Source organism: Oncorhynchus masou, chromosome 9 (assembly GCF_036934945.1).
Source record: "Oncorhynchus masou masou isolate Uvic2021 chromosome 9, UVic_Omas_1.1, whole genome shotgun sequence".
NCBI classification, from domain to species: Eukaryota; Metazoa; Chordata; class Actinopteri; order Salmoniformes; family Salmonidae; genus Oncorhynchus; species Oncorhynchus masou.
Window position 1 is genome coordinate 25,287,325 of NC_088220.1, and position 17,070 is coordinate 25,304,394.

Here is a 17,070-nt window from a genome sequence, read left to right on the forward strand (position 1 = left end):
TAGATAGTAGTCTTCAGAAGTAGTCTTTAGTAGTAGTCTTTAGTAGTAGTCTTTAATAGTAGTCTTTAGTAGTATTCTTTAGAAGTAGTCTTTAGAAGTAGTCTTTAGTAGAAGTAATCAATAGTAGTAGTCTTTAGAAGTAGTCTTTAGTAGTAGTCTTTAGAAATAGTCTTTAGAAGTAGTCTTTAGTAGTAGTCTTTAGAAGTAGTCTTTAGTAGAAGTAATCAATAGTAGTCTTTAGAAGTAGTCTTTAGTAGTAGTCTTTAGAAGTAGTCTTTAGAAGTAGTCTTTAGAAGTAGTCTTTAGAAGTAGTCTTTAGAAGTAGTCTTTAGTAGAAGTAATCAATAGTAGTCTTTAGTAGTAGTCTTTAGAAGTAGTCTTTAGTAGTAGTCTTTCGAAATAGTCTTTAGTAGTAGTCTTTCATAGTAGTCTTTAGAAGTAGTCTTTAGTAGTAGTCTTTCGATATAGTCTTTAGTAGTAGTCTTTCATAGTAGTCTTTAGAAGTAGTCTTTAGTAGTAGTCTTTAGAAGTAGTCTTTAGAAGTAGTCTTTAGAAGTAGTCTTTAGAAGTGGTCTTCATTGGTAGTCTTTAGAAGTAGTCTTTAGAAGTAGTCTTTAGAAGTAGTCTTCAATAGTAGTCTTTAGAAGTAGTCTTCAGTGGTAGTCTTTAGAAGTAGTCTTAAGAGGTAGTCTTAAGAGGTAGTCTTAAGTGGTAGTCTTAAGTGGTAGTCTTTAGAAGTAGTCTTTAGAAGTAGTCTTTTGTCGTAGTCTTCAGAAGTAGTCTTCATTGGTAGTCTTTACAAGTAGTCTTTACAAGTAGTCTTTACAAGTAGTCTTTACAAGTAGTCTTCAAAAGTAGTCTTTAGAAGTAGTCTTTAGAAGTAGTCTTTAGAAGTAGTCTTCAGTAGTAGTCTTCAGTAGTAGTCTTTAGAAGTAGTCTTCAGAAGTAGTCTTCATTGGTAGTCTTTAGAAGTAGTCTTTACAAGTAGTCTTTACAAGTAGTCTTTACAAGTAGTCTTCAAAAGTAGTCTTCAAAAGTAGTCTTTAGAAGTAGTCTTCAGTGGTAGTCTTTAGAAGTAGTCTTCAGTAGTAGTCTTCAGTAGTAGTAATTAGAAGTAGTCTTAAGAAGTAGTCTTAAGAAGTAGTCTTCAGTTGTAGTGTTTACAAGTAGTCTTTACAAGTAGTCTTTACAAGTAGTCTTTAGAAGTAGTCTTCAGTGGTAGTCTTTAGAAGTAGTCTTCAGTAGTAGTCTTCAGTAGTAGTCTTTAGAAGTAGTCTTAAGAAGTAGTCTTTAGAAGTAGTCTTCAGTGGTAGTCTTTAGAAGTAGTCTTCAGTAGTAGTCTTTAGAAGTAGTCTTAAGAAGTAGTCTTTAGAAGTAGTCTTTAGAAGTAGTCTTTAGTCGTAGTCTTTAGAAGTAGTCTTTAGAAGTAGTCTTCATTGGTAGTCTTTAGAAGTAGTCTTTAGTCGTAGTCTTTAGTCGTAGTCTTTAGAAGTAGTCTTTAGAAGTAGTCTTTAGAAGTAGTCTTTTGAAGTAGTCTTCAGTAGTAGTCTTCAGTTGTAGTCTTTAGACATAGTCTTTAGAAGTAGTCTTCAGTAGTAGTCTTTAGTAGTAGTCTTTAGAATTAGTCTTCAGTAGTAGTCTTCAGTAGTAGTCTTCAGACATAGTCTTTAGACATAGTCTTTAGAAGTAGTCTTCAGTAGTAGTCTTCAGTAGTAGTCTTTAGTAGTAGTCTTTAGTAGTAGTCTTCAGTAGTAGTCTTTAGTAGTAGTCTTTAGTAGTAGTCTTTAGTTGTAGTCTTCAGTTGTAGTCTTTAGTAGTAGTCTTTAGTAGTAGTCTTTAGTAGTAGTCTTCAGTAGTAGTCTTTAGTAGTAGTCTTTAGTAGTAGTCTTTAGTAGTAGTCTTTAGTAGTAGTCTTTAGTTGTAGTCTTCAGTTGTAGTCTTTAGAAGTAGTCTTTAGAAGTAGTCTTCAGTAGTAGTCTTAAGAAGTAGAGGACCAAACACAGTCCGGCAGCTAAGTGGGCAAGCCAGCGCCCTTCACATCATAGTTACTCTTACTTTTAAAGGATTCTAACAGTACAATAGAAACCTTACACAAGGCTTTGGAGAGAAAGAAAGATGAGAGAGAAAAAAAGATGAGATAGAAAGAAAGAAAGAGGAAAGACAAAGAAAGATGATATAGAGTAAATAAACACCAAGATTGCGGGATTGATTTATCCCTTATTATGTACCCCATGTACAAAAGTCAAACCAAAGGTAATGCCATTGTACTCCCCCAGTTAGTGTGCATACAGTAGCTTCACTTTTCACTGCTTGTTGACCTTTGTTCTTCCATTGTGTTTTTACTGGTCATGATGTTGATGAATCCTGTTCATCATTCTTCTTTCATCACGTCTATTCCTCATGTGTAGAAAAACACCTCGGCACCAGCTAGGCTCCTTCACAGTTTGTTGGAGTGATTCCACTCCCCCCCCTCCCTCCCTCGCTGGGCTGGCCTGAGGGTTAGCTGCCATGGTGCTCTTTTAGCTCTTTTGTCTTCACCAGAATATTAGACCTGGAGACAGATAGGAGGGGAAATACAGGTGGTTTTAACAAGCTAAGACTATGTCACTAATTAGACTACATCACTGACTCATTAGGTTACATCACTGAGTCATTAGGTTACATCACTGACTCATTAGGTTACATCACTGACTCATTAGGTTACATCACTGAGTCATTAGACTACATCACTGACTCATTAGACTACATCACTGACTCATTAGACTACATCACTGACTCATTAGGTTACATCACTGACTCATTAGGTTACATCACTGACTCATTAGGTTACATCACTAACTCATTAGGTTACATCACTGAGTCATTAGGTTACATCACTGACTCATTAGGTTACATCACTGAGTCATTAGGTTACATCACTGAGTCATTAGGTTACATCACTGCCTCATTAGGTTACGTCACTGACTCATTAGGCAACATCACTGACTCATTAGGCAACATCACTGACTCATTCGATTACATCACTGACTCATTAGGCTACATCACTGACTCATTAGGCTACATCACTGACTCATTAGGCTACATCACTGACTCATTAGGTTACATCACTGACTCATTAGGTTACATCACTGACTCATTAGATTACATCACTGACTCATTAGGTTACGTCACTGACTCATTAGGCAACATCACTGACTCATTAGGCAACATCACTGACTCATTAGGCAACATCACTGACTCATTTGATTACATCACTGACTCATTAGGCTACATCACTGACTCATTAGGCTACATCACTGACTCATTAGGTTACATCACTGACTCATTAGGTTACATCACTGACTCATTAGGTTACATCACTGACTCATTAGATTACATCACTGACTCATTAGGCTACATCACTGACTCATTAGGTTACGTCACTGACTCATTAGGCAACATCACTCACTCATTAGGCAACATCACTGACTCATTCGATTACATCACTGACTCATTAGGCTACATCACTGACTCATTAGGCTACATCACTGACTCATTAGGCTACATCACTGACTCATTAGGCTACATCACTGACTCATTAGGCTCCATCACTGAGTCATTAGGTTACGACACTGACTCATTAGGTTACATCACTGACTCATTAGGCTACATCACTGACTCATTAGGCTACATCACTGAGTCATTAGGTTACATCACTGACTCATTAGGCTACATCACTGACTAATTAGGCTACATCACTGACTCATTAGGCTACATCACTGACTCATCAGGCTACATCACTGACTCATTAGGTTACATCACTGACTCATTAGGTTACTTCACTGACTCATTAGGTTACATCACTGACTCATTAGGCTACATCACTGACTCATTAGGCTACATCACTGACTCATTAGTTTACATCACTGACACATTAGGTTACAACACTGACTCATTAGGCTACATCACTGACTCATTAGGTTACATTACTGACTCATTAGGGTACATCACTGACTCATTAGGCTACATCACTGAGTCATTAGGTTACATCACTGACTCATTAGGTTACATCACTGACTCATTAGACTACATCACTGAGTCATTAGGCTACATCACTGACTAATTAGGTTACATCACTGAGTCATTAGGTTACATCACTGACTCATTAGGTTACATCACTGACTCATTAGACTACAACACTGACTCATTAGGTTACATCACTGACTCATTAGGTTACATCACTGACTCATTAGGCTACATCACTGACTCATTAGGTTACATCACTAACTCATTAGGTTACATCACTGACTCATTAGGCTACATCACTGACTCATTAGGTTACATCACTGACTCATTAGGTTACATCACTGACTCATTAGGCTACATCACTGACTCATTAGGTTACATCACTGACTCATTAGTTTACATCACTGACTCATTAGGTTACATCACTGACTCATTAGGTTACATCACTGACTCATTAGACTACATCACTGACTCATTAGGTTACATCACTGACTCATTAGGTTACATCACTGACTCATTAGGCTACATCACTGACTCATTAGGTTACATCACTGACTCATTAGACTACATCACTGACTCATTAGGTTACATCACTGACTCATTAGGTTACATCACTGACTCATTAGGCTACATCACTGACTCATTAGGTTACATCACTGACTCATTAGACTACATCACTGACTCATTAGGTTACATCACTGACTCATTAGGTTACATCACTGACTCATTAGGTTACATCACTGACTCATTAGGTTACATCACTGACTCATTAGGTTACATCACTGACTCATTAGGTTACATCACTGACTCATTAGGTTACATCACTGACTCATTAGGCTACATCACTGACTCATTAGGTTACATCACTGACTCATTAGGTTACATCACTGACTCATTAGGTTACATCACTGACTCATTAGGTTACATCACTGACTCATTAGGTTACATCACTGACTCATTAGGTTACATCACTGACTCATTAGGCTACATCACTGACTCATTAGGTTACATCACTAACTCATTAGGTTACATCACTGACTCATTAGGCTACATCACTGACTCATTAGGTTACATCACTGACTCATTAGACTACATCACTGACTCATTAGGTTACATCACTGACTCATTAGGTTACATCACTGACTCATTAGGTACATCACTAACTCATTAGGTTACATCACTGACTCATTAGGTTACATCACTGACTCATTAGGTTACATCACTGACTCATTAGGTTACATCACTGACTCATTAGACTACATCACTGACTCATTAGGTTACATCACTGACTCATTAGGTTACATCACTGACTCATTAGGTTACATCACTGACTCATTCGATTACATCACTGACTCATTAGGTTACATCACTGACTCATTATGTTACGTCACTGACTCATTAGACTACATCACTGACACATTAGGTTACATCACTGACTCATTAGGTTACGTCACTGACTCATTAGGTTACATCACTGACTCATTAGGTTACATCACTGACACATTAGGTTACATCACTGACTCATTAGGTTACATCACTAACTCATTATGTTACATCACTGACTCATTATGTTACATCACTGACTCATTAGGTTACATCACTGACTCATTATGTTACATCACTGACTCATTATGTTACATCACTGACTCATTAGGCTACATCACTGACTCATTAGGTTACATCACTGACTCATTATGTTACATCACTGACTCATTAGCATGATTAGGGGTCTCACTGACTCATTAGGTTACATCACTGACTCATTATGTTACATCACTGACTCATTATGTTACATCACTGACTCATTAGGCTACATCACTGAGTCATTAGGCTACATCACTGACTCATTAGGTTACATCACTGACACATTAGGTTACTTCACTGACTCATTAGGCTCCATCACTGATATCTGTCATACCTGAGTGCTTTCCATCTGTCCTTCTCTACCTGGTTCTCTGGGCTCTCACTCTCATAGGATGCCAGGTAGAGGCCTACGGATGAAAGAAAGAAAGAAATATGATATGTGACTATAATGTTTAACTGTAATGTGTGATTAAATGTTTTTACTTCAAGACTCATGCTAGGTGAGACCGTGTCTTACCGTCCTCACTGAAGATGGGAGCAGTGTGGAGGTAGTGGAGGATGCTCCTGTCTGTCTCAAACGGACACTCTATCTGTTTCCACGTCATAAACTCTCCCACCTGGCGAGCCAATTCCACAAATTTCTGAAAACAAAATCCAAAAGCAGAGATAGTGAGAGAGAGAGAGAGAGAGAGAGAGAGAGAGAGAGAGAGAGAGAGAGAGAGAGAGAGAGAGAGACAGAGACAGAGACAGAGAGAGAGAGATTGCTTTGGCAATGTAAACATATTTACCATACCAATAAAGCCATTTGACTTGAATTGAGAGAGTACAATCCACATGTGTATGTATCACTATGAACTATTCAGCCTTACTGCAAAATGTACATGGCCATTGGGCAAGCGGTTGGCACATCCCTCATTCAGGAAGTATATGTCTTTGATCAGTAGGCTGAAGAAGGGAATCACAATCTAAGAAAAAGAGAGAGAGAGTTCAGATGTGTGTCCTTGGTTTCAGTGCATGAGTAGGGGTCAGGTAAGGATAGTTACAAAGTGAATGATGGCCTGTACCTTCTCCCTGATGCTATTAGCAGTCTGGGACCTGTGGACGGCTCCCCTAAGTGCTGTTCTGTAGTTGTAGAAGTTTCCAGTAGGGTCCATCTGATGCTGTATAGTAAAATAAAATAGTATATTACCTCTGCTACAGAGGATAAGTTCAATAGAGTTACCTCTGCTACAGAGGACAAGTTCAATAGAGTTACCTCTGCTACAGAGGACAAGTTCAATAGAGTTACCTCTGCTACAGAGGACAAGTTCAATAGAGTTACCTCTGCTACATAGGACAAGTTTAATAGGGTTACCTCTGCTACAGAAGATAAGTTCAATAGAGTTACCTCTGCTACAGAGGATAAGTTCATTAGAGTTACCTCTGCTACAGAGGATAAGTTCAATAGAGTTACCTCTGCTACAGTTAATAAGTTCATTAGAGTTACCTCTGCTACAGAGGATAAGTTCATTAGAGTTACCTCTGCTACAGAGGATAAGTTCATTAGAGTTACCTCTGCTACAGAGGATAAGTTCATTAGAGTTACCTCTGCTACAGACGATAAGTTCAATAGAGTTACCTCTGCTACAGAGGATAAGTTCATTAGAGTTACCTCTGCTACAGAGGATAAGTTCATTAGAGTTACCTCTGCTACAGAGGATAAGTTCAATAGAGTTACCTCTGCTCCAGAGGACAAGTTCAATAGAGTTACCTCTGCTACAGAGGATAAGTTCAATTAGAGTTACCTCTGCTACAGAGGATAAGTTCAATAGAGTTACCTCTGCTACAGAGGACAAGTTCAATAGAGTTACCTCTGCTACAGAGGATAAGTTCAATAGAGTTACCTCTGCTACAGAGGATAAGTTCATTAGAGTTACCTCTGCTACAGAGGATAAGTTCATTAGAGGTACCTCTGCTCCAGTGGATAAGTTCAATAGAGTTACCTCTGCTCCAGAGGATAAGTTCAATAGAGTTACCTCTGCTACAGAGGATAAGTTCAATAGAGTTACCTCTGCTACAGAGGACAAGTTCAATAGAGTTACCTCTGCTACAGAGGATAAGTTCAATAGAGTTACCTCTGCTAGAGGATAAGTTCAGAGGATAAGTTCATTAGAGTTACCTCTGCTACAGAGGATAAGTTCATTAGAGTTACCTCTGCTACAGAGGATAAGTTCATTAGAGTTACCTCTGCTACAGAGGATAAGTTCATTAGAGTTACCTCTGCTACAGAGGATAAGTTCAATAGAGTTACCTCTGCTACAGAGGATAAGTTCATTAGAGTTACCTCTGCTCCAGAGGATAAGTTCAATAGAGTTACCTCTGCTACAGAGGATAAGTTCATTAGAGTTACCTCTGCTACAGAGGATAAGTTCATTAGAGTTACCTCTGCTACAGAGGATAAGTTCATTAGAGTTACCTCTGCTACAGAGGATAAGTTCAATAGGGTTACCAGGGTTCAAGTAACAGACACATCTCAACATCAACTGTTCAGAGGAGACTGTGTGAATCAGGACTTCATAGTCGAATTGCTGCAAAGAAACGACTACTAAATGACACCAATAATAAGAAGAGACTTGCTTGGGCCAAGAAACATGAGCAACGGACATTAGACAGGTGGAAATATGTCCTTTGGTCTGATGAGTCCAAATTTGAGATTTTTGTTTCCAACCTCCGTGTCGTTGTGAGACGCAGAGTAGGTGAACGTGAATCTCTGCATGTGCGGTTCCCGCCGTGAAGCATGGAGGAGGAGATGTGATGGTGTGGGGTTACTTTGCTGGTATTTAGAATTCAAGGCACACTTAAACAGCATGGCTACCACAGCATTCTGCAGCGATACGCCATCCCATCTGGTTTGTGCTTCGTGGGACTATCATTTGTTTTTCAACAGGACAGTGACCCAAAACACACCTTGAGATGGTTTGGGATGAGTTTAACAATTCATCCCAAACCAATGAACAATGAACTTTAACAACTACTGTTTAATAATAATAACAACAATGAAATCATACAAATTCTAACAAGGTATATATCTAAGGCTGTGCTGGTTGGCTAGCCTTACCTCCAGGATGAAGAACTTGGCAGTCTTGGCTTTACCCCATGTCTTCTTCAACCGAGACACAGGACTCATATTCATACCAGCTAGAGGAGCAGACACAAGTCAAATATTGGTGTTTTGCCAAATATAGTAGTATTTTGGTCATGTAATGATGTACTCACAGATGATGGCCATGAGGGAGTTGAAATTGCCAATGTTGAAGCACTCTCTGGCCACGTCGATGAAGAACTCAATCACCTGGGCTCTCTGTTTCTTCTTAGCAGGCTGAGAGGAGATAGACACAGGCTGCTAGTAGGATATAATGGCTGTAAATGACATGCAAAATAATACAGTATTTGTCCCAGGGCCCGTATCTAGGATCAGTTTTGCATTTTAGATCATAATGAATAGGATTATATGGAGAGGTTGGGACCTGATCCTAGATCATCAATCCTACTCTGAGACGCTTTGTGGATACAGGCCCTGGTCTGGGAAGAAAGTATCAATGCCTCACAAAAGGGTATAGGAGTGTAGTAATGATACATGGCCAGCAGGTGACACTAAAGAACCATGAATGAATCATCAACCTCAGTGAGGAAAGACTGGCATAATATAATATATCATAATACATGCCATTTAGCAGACGTTTTGATCCGAAGGGACTTACAGTCATGCATGCATACATGCTTACGTATGGGTGGCCATGGGAATCAAACCCACAGCGCTTACATCACAAACACCATGCTCTACCAAATTTTTAATTTTTTTTTTAACCTTTATTTAACCAGGCAAGTCAGTTAAGAACAAATTCTTATTTTCTGAGCAATGAGCAATACGCGACCAGAACGAAGAGAATAACGTGAAATCATTTACCATACAGATCTCAGTAGCTACCAGGTAGCACAGCCTGTTGAACCACCTGACATAAGCCTCCAGGTTAGTGGTCTTCTTCTTCTGCTCACTGAAACACGGCTGCTGGGACACAAACACAGAATACTGCAAATCGGGACCAGACAGGGCCTCTCTCTCTCCCCCTCTCTCTCTCTCTCTCTCTCTCTCTCTCTCTCTCTCTCTCTCTCTCTCTCTCTCCCTCTCTCCCCCTCTCCCCCCTCTCCCTCTCTCTCTCTCTCCCTCCCTCTCTCTCTCTCTCCCCCTCTCCCCCTCTCCCCCTCTCTCTCTCTCTCTTTTCAAAAAGTAAACAAATGATTTACACAACGGTGTACTATAATGTTATTCCCACTGAAAAGGTTTTGATATGCAGTATATCATACTATACCTGAGTGCTATCTAGTGGGTCTTTCTGAACAAAGGCTTGGACAAACTCCTCAGGACCGATATAACTGAGATGTTCCTGAAACAGAGAGAGCATAGTAGAGCGACATGGCCGTGCATATTAACTAGATTCATCTCAGTAATAGAAGCCAAGCAATTCAGGAAGTCATGAATCATTGAGAAATCACACATTCCATTGAAGCAACAGCTGACCCCTGGTATGCACAGGCTAAGCAACGCAAATCAAAAATACACAAACATAAGAAAACACACATACTATGTCACTGTTGTTATATCAACAAAGAGAATCACCCACAGCTACAGTACATCTTCACCCACAGATTGACCCAAACTCTGAAAGGAATGCAGCTAAGAGATGAGTGGTGTCTGTGTTTCACAAATCTGTCCCAACATTTAGTGGGAGTGTGTGTGTGTGTGTGTGTGTGTGTGTGTGTGTGTGTGTGTGTGTGTGTGTGTGTGTGTGTGTGTGTGTGTGTGTGTGTGTGTGTGTGTGTGTGTGTGTGTGTGTGTGTGTGTGTGCGCGTGCGTGTGTGTGTAAAGCTGTCAGGTCACATACATCAACTGTGGATGTATTCCCTTAAAGGCACCAGGCAAACCACTGACTTTTCAGACCAGAATACACGCTTACTCAGGCCTACGGAGGATGGCCCTAGAGCTAACAGAGGACCATTCAAAGCCTGTTACTCAGCTGTTGGCTAGAGCTAACATAGGACCATTCAAAGCCTGATAATTAGCTGTAGGCTAGAGCTAACAGAGGACCATTCAAAGCCTGTTAATTAGTTGTAGGCTAGAGCTAACAGAGGACCATTCAAAGCCTGTTAATTAGCTGTAGGCTAGAGCTAACAGAGGACCATTCAAAGCCTGTTAATTAGCTGTAGGCTAGAGCTAACAGAGGACCATTCAAAGCCTGTTAATTAGCTGTAGGCTAGAGCTAACAGAGGACCATTCAAAGCCTGTTACTCAGCTGTAGGCTAGAGCTAACAGAGGACCATTCAAAGCCTGTTACTCAGTTGTAGGCTAGAGCTAACAGAGGACCATTCAAAGCCTGTTAATTAGCTGTAGGCTAGAGCTAACAGAAGACCATTCAAAGCCTGTTACTCAGCTGTAGGCTGGAGCTAACAGAGGACCATTCAAAGCTAATACAGCTGGTAATCAAGCAAATGTTAGAACTAAATATTCCCTGGTTTGTTTGGAAGATTTAGGTGCTCCATCTCTCTCGCTCTTTCTCCCTCTGTCTTGATTCTCCACTTCATTTCTGTGTCTATTCCTTTCTCCCCTCTGTGTCCTCTCTCTCTCTTATTGTCATTTATCTCTCATCGTCTTTCTCTGTCTTTGCCTGTTTGCCTTCCTCTTCCCTCCCCCTCTCTCCTCTTCTCATCATCTCTCCCTTCAATCACACCCTTATCTCATTCATCTCTCCTCTCTCTCCTTTCATTCCTTCCTACCACTCTTCTTACCAGTTCCACATGGGTGAGTTGCTGTGCCAGTGTGTATGGGTCATTGCAGATAGATAGTATATCCTTCTGGATAGGTGGAGGCTTGGTCTTGAAGCCCACCAGCTTGTCTGAGATTGAGGAGACTGAGGAGGCATTCACTTTGACAATGCTCTCCTCTCCCTGGGCGATGGCTGCCAGCTTCTGGTTCAGTGTCTGCAAAACCTGGTTCAGTGTCTTCCAATACGCCTGGAAAGGACATATATACTTTAGAATGATTAGACAACTAATAATAATCATGATCAACACCATCATTATCATTCTCACCCTCCTCATCATCATTACCACAATCATCATAACGACCACTGTCAAACGCTCCCTAAAACACTTTAGCCAGCAGGCCTTTCTAATTGACCTGGCCCGTATATCCTGGAAGGATATTGACCTCATCCCGTCAGTAGAGGATGCCTGGTTGCTCTTCAAAAGTGCTTTCCTCTCCATCTTATATAAGCATTCCCCATTCAAAAAATGTAGAACTAAGAACAGATATAGCCCTTGGTTCACACCAGACTTGACTGCCCTTGAACAGCACAAAAACATCCTGTGGCGTTCTGCATTAGCATCAAATAGCCCCCGCAACTTTTCAGGGAAGTCAGGAACCAATATACTCAGTCAGTTAGTCAGTTCAAACAGACATTTGCTTCCTGTAGCACTAATTCCAAAAAGGTTTGGGACACTGTAAAGTCCATGGAGAATAAGAGCACCTCCTCCCAGCTGCCCACTGCACTGAGGATAGGAAACACTGTCACCACAGATAAATCTACGATAATTTCAATAATCATTTTTCCACGGCCGGCCATGCTTTCCACCTGGCTACCCCTACCCCGTCCAACATCTCAGCACCCCCTGCAGACCCCCCCCCCCCCGCGCTTCTCCTTCACCCAAATCCAGAAAGCTGATGTTCTGAAAGAACTGCAAAATCTGGATCCCTACAAATCAGCTGAGCTAGACAATCTGGACCCTCTCTTTCTAAAATTATCTGCAGAAATGGTTGCAACCCCTATTACTAGCCTATTCAACCTATCTTTCGTATCGTCTGAGATCCCCAAAGATTGGAAAGTTGCCGCGGTCATCCCCCACTGTAGACCCAAACTGTTATAGACCTATATCCATCTTGCCCTGCCTTTCTAAAATTTTCGAAAGCCAAGTTAATAAACAGTTCACTGACCATTTTGAATCCCACCATACCTTCTCCACTATGCAATCTGGTTTCCGAGCTGGTCATGGGTGCACCTCAGCCACGCTCAAGGTCCTAAACAATATCATAACCACCATCGATAAAAGACAGTGCTGTGCAGCAGTCTTCATCAACCTGGCCAAGGCCTTGGACTTGGTCAATCACAGCGTTCTTATCAGCAGACTCAATAGCCTTGGCTTCTGAAATGACTGCCTGGGCTGGTTCACCAACTACTTCTCAGATAGAGTTCAGTGTGTCAAATCGGAGGGCCTGTTGTCCGGCCCTCTGGCAGACTCTATGGGGGTGCCACATGGTTCAATTCTCGGGCCGACTCTTTTCTCTCTATATATCAATGATGTCGCTCTTGCTGCTGGTGATTCTCTGATCCACCTCTATGCAGATGACACCATTCTGTATACATCTGGCCCTTCTTTGGACACTGTGCTAACAAACTTCCAAATGAGCTTCAACGCCATACAACACTCATTCCATGGCCTCCAACTGCTTTTAAATGCAAGTAAAACTAAGTGCATGCTCTTCAACCGATTGCTGCCCGCACCTTCCCGCCCAACTAGCATCACTACTCTGGACGGTTCTGACCTAGAATATGTGGACAACTACAAATACCTAGGTGTCTGGTTAGACTGTAAACTCTCCTTCCAGACTCATATTAGGCATCTCCAAACCAAAATTAAATCTAAAATTGGCTTCCAATTTCACAACAAAGCATCCTTCACTCATGCTGCCAAACATACCCTCGTAAAACGGACTATCCTACCGATCTTTGACTTCGGCGATGTCATTTACAAAATAGCCCCCAACACTCTACTCAGCAAACTGGATGTAGTCTTTCACAGTGCCATCCATTTTGTCACCAAAGCCCCATATGCTACCCACCACTGCGACCTGTATGCTCTCGTTGGCTGGCCCTCACTACATATCCGTCGCCAAACCCACTGGCTCCAGGTCATCTATAAGTCTCTGCTAGGTAAAGCCCCAACTTATCTCAGCTCATAGCAACACCCACCCGTAGCACGCGCTCCAGCAGGTATATATTGCACTGGTCATCCCCAAAGGCAACACTTCCTTTGGCTGCCTTTCCTTCCAGTTTTCCGCTGCCAATGACTGGAACGAATTGCAAAAATCTCGGAAGCTGGAGTCTTATATCTCACTCTCTAACTTTAAGCATCAGCTGTCAGAGCAGCTTACCGATCACTGTACCTGTACACAGCCAATCTGTAAATAGCACACCCGACTACCTCATCCCCAAATTATTACTTAGCCTCTTGCTCTTTTGTCACACTGCTTTGCTTCATCTTGGCCAGGTCGCAGTTGTAAATTAGAACTTGTTCTCAACTGGCCTACCTGGTTAAATAAAGTTTAAATAATTAAAATAAATAATCATCATTATCACCATCACCGCAATCATCATCATCATCACCATCACAATCATCACCCCCAATATCATCAGCATTCTCCTCCTCCACCATCATCATCATCACAATCAACATCATAATCATCACCCTCATCATGTCTCCAGACTACATCCCTCTCCTTCACAGTTTACACCCCTCTTTCACACCATCGTGCACTTGCGAGCATGTGTCCCTTTTCATCTGTGTGTGTGACTGTGTGTTGTGTTCCCCCCAGTGTGTGTGTGTGTGTGTCCCTCCCCCGCTGAGCTGTGTGGCTGTAAGGCTGGTGGTTGGGGCCGGTAGGTCGAGTCTCAGTAAATCACCCATAGCGTGTCATAAATTACCTGAAGCCAGAACACTGCCTGGGCCCTGCTCTGCAACCACAAATAGCTGCAAATTCATCACCATCACCCTCCTCTTGCTCTCTCTCCATCCCTCTTCTTCCTTCTTCGCATCTACCCCCTTTCATCCTACTCCACTTCCCCTCGCTGCTCTTCCTTCCCTTCCTGCTCTCCATCTTCCATCCCTCTCTACCTCCCCGTCATCCCCATGCCCCCCTAATCCTTCATCATCATCCATGTCTTTCTCTCTCTTTCCTTGAGGCTGCAGAGCCAATTCAAGAACCCCTCCCCTTGTTGCTCTTTCTATTCTCTCTCTCTCCCTTTCAATTTCAATTTAAGGGCTTTATTGGAAAGGGAAACAACTGTTAACCTCTCAAGTGAAGAATCACTTTCTTTTAGGTGGTTGTAGAATTTAAAGTCTCTTTTCTGGATTTTGATCATTTTGTGGGCAGTGTGCACATAGCCTGTTTTCTCTTGAGAGCCAGGTCTGCCTGCAGCGACCTTTCTCAATAGCAAGACTATGCTCACTGAGTCTGTACATAGTCAAAGATTTCCTTAATTTTGGGTCATTCATAGTGGTCAGGTATTCTATGACTGCGTACTCTCTGTTTAGGGCCAAATAGCATTCTAGTTTTCTCAGTTTTTTGGTTAATTCTTTCCAATGTGACAAGTAATTATCTTTTTGTTTTCTCTTGATTTGGTTGGGTCTAGTTGTGTTGCTGTCCTGGGGCTCTGTGGGGTGTGTTTGTGAACAGAGCCCCAGGACCAGCTTTCTTAGGAGGCTCTTCTCCAGGTTCATCTCTCTGTAGGTGATGGCTTGTTCATGGCTTGTTTGGGAATCGCTTCCTTTTAGGTGGTTGTAGAATTTAACGTCTCTATTCTGGATTTGGTTCATTAGCGGGTATCGGCCTAATTCTGCTCTGCATGCATTATTTGGTGTTTTACGTTGTACACGGAGTCACAATTTGGTGTTTGTCCCATTTCAATTTGGTGTTTGTCCCTCATAATGGGTTCTAGAACTGATTCAAGTATTTTTAGTATATAGTGTAAGTGATTCGTCATAGTGAAGGCGTAGATCCAGGTTTTCTGGGTCTGTATCTTTTTGGTTGGATAGGTTAATCATTTTATTTCTTAGGTTTTTGCATTCTTCATCAAACTATTTGTCATTGTTGTTTCTTTTCTTATAGGGGTGTTAGTGGGCTGACTGTGAACGCTCTGAGAGACTCTGGGTTGAGGTCAGTGATAAAGTATTCTACAGTACTACTGCCAAGGGATGAGCTGTAGGTGTACCTACTGTCGGAGTCCCCTCGAAGCCTACCATTGACTATGGACAGACCCAGCGTGCGACAGAGCTGCAGGAGTTGTGACCCAACTCTCTCGCTCCCTCTCTCTCTCTCTCCCTCTCTCTCTCCCTCCTCTCTCTCTTCTCTCGCCCCCTCTCCCACTCATTCGCTCTCTCTCCTTCTCCTTACTCTATCTCCCCCTCTCTCTCTCTCTCCCTCCTCTCTCTCTTCTCTCGCCCCCTCTCCCACTCATTCGCTCTCTCTCCTTCTCCTTACTCTCTCTCCCTCTCTCTCTCTCTCTCCCTCTCCCTCTCTCTCTTCTCTCACCCCCTCTCCCTCTCATTCGCTCTCTCTCTTTCTCCTTACTCTCTCTCCCTCTCTCTCTTTCTTTCAGTCTTTCTCTTCTCTCACCATCCCCTCTCTCTCTCTCTCTCTCTCCGTCCTCTCGCATGCTCGCTCTATCCCTTCTCTCTCGCTCTTTCTCCCTCTCTTCTCTCTCCCTCCTCTCTCTCTCTTTCTCTCTCTCATTCTTTCTCTACTCTTTCCTCTCCCCCTATCCCGCTCTCTCCTGTAATGCAGTAGAAGAGGAATGCATAACATTGCACTGTTTTGTACATTCACAGTGCCACACCCCTTCACCCGACTGAGTCTCCTTTCTGAGAGTATGGAGGGTAGCCTCTCATACTCCCTCCCTCTCTCTCACCTCATCACAGGGTGCTATCCTGTGGATGATATCTTTGAAAAGGCCCACCATCTTCTCGTCTCTGAAGTCTGTGGGAAACGTCTCTGTCCACTCAGTCAGCAGCTGCAGGATCTTGGGACCAAACTTCCTCACTTTAGCCTGTGAGGAGACACAGTCAGAGTCACTGGGATGGAAAGTTTGGGTTTGTGTGTGTGTGTGTGTGTGTGTGTGTGTGTGTGTGTGTGTGTGTGTGTGTGTGTGTAAGCAGTGCTGACCGTGTCCATTGGACTCTGGTCCAACTGTTGTTGTTTGATGCAGGTGTCACAGAGTCTGGCCAGCAGCTCAGGAGGAGAGATGAACAGACGAGCACTCAGCAGGAACGTAAACACATAGGCTTTCTGTGGAGGGGGACAATGGGTTAAACACATAGGCTTTCTGTGGAGGGAAACAATGGGTTAAACACATAGGCTTTCTGTGGAGGGGGACAATGGGTTAAACACATAGGCTTTCTGTGGAGGGAGACAATGGGTTAAACACATAGGCTTTCTGTGGAGGGGGACAATGGGTTAAACACATAGGCTTTCTGTGGAGGGAGACAATGGGTTAAACACATAGGCTTTCTGTGGAGGGAAACAATGGGTTAAACACATAGGCTTTCTGTGGAGGGAAACAATGGGTTAAACACATAGGCTTTCTGTGGAGGGAAACAATGGGTTAAACACAT

General features: G+C 42.2%; 1 protein-coding gene and 1 long non-coding RNA gene across 4 annotated transcripts in view; both read right to left on the reverse strand.

Annotated features, from left to right (window-relative positions):
- Positions 1-17,070, reverse strand: part of LOC135545722 (ras-GEF domain-containing family member 1C-like) — a 52,111-nt gene that overhangs the window by 678 nt on the left and 34,363 nt on the right. The window contains exons 3-14 of one of the 2 annotated variants that reach the window (XM_064973539.1): positions 16,622-16,777; positions 16,368-16,505; positions 11,413-11,637; positions 9,939-10,013; positions 9,536-9,634; positions 8,845-8,947; positions 8,687-8,766; positions 6,654-6,749; positions 6,459-6,554; positions 6,107-6,230; positions 5,924-5,996; positions 1-2,551 (exon numbers count right to left, since the gene is read on the reverse strand). The exon at positions 1-2,551 is cut by the window's left edge and continues 678 nt beyond it. In XM_064973539.1, the coding sequence (XP_064829611.1) occupies positions 2,500-2,551; positions 5,924-5,996; positions 6,107-6,230; positions 6,459-6,554; positions 6,654-6,749; positions 8,687-8,766; positions 8,845-8,947; positions 9,536-9,634; positions 9,939-10,013; positions 11,413-11,637; positions 16,368-16,505; positions 16,622-16,777 (1,317 nt within the window). In that variant the 3' untranslated portion in view covers positions 1-2,499. Of the gene's footprint in view, positions 2,552-5,923; positions 5,997-6,106; positions 6,231-6,458; positions 6,555-6,653; positions 6,750-8,686; positions 8,767-8,844; positions 8,948-9,535; positions 9,638-9,938; positions 10,014-11,412; positions 11,638-16,367; positions 16,506-16,621; positions 16,983-17,070 lie in introns of those variants that run through there. The other variant, XM_064973538.1, reaches the window with a different exon arrangement.
- LOC135545723 (uncharacterized) lies at positions 7,085-8,656 on the reverse strand. Of its 2 annotated transcripts, none has more exons than XR_010456500.1 (3): positions 7,748-8,656; positions 7,605-7,670; positions 7,085-7,505 (listed from the first exon to the last, which is right to left on the reverse strand). It is a non-coding gene; the product is annotated as an uncharacterized LOC135545723 (long non-coding RNA). The 2 variants fall into 2 exon arrangements; XR_010456499.1 differs by having other exon boundaries at positions 7,605-7,703.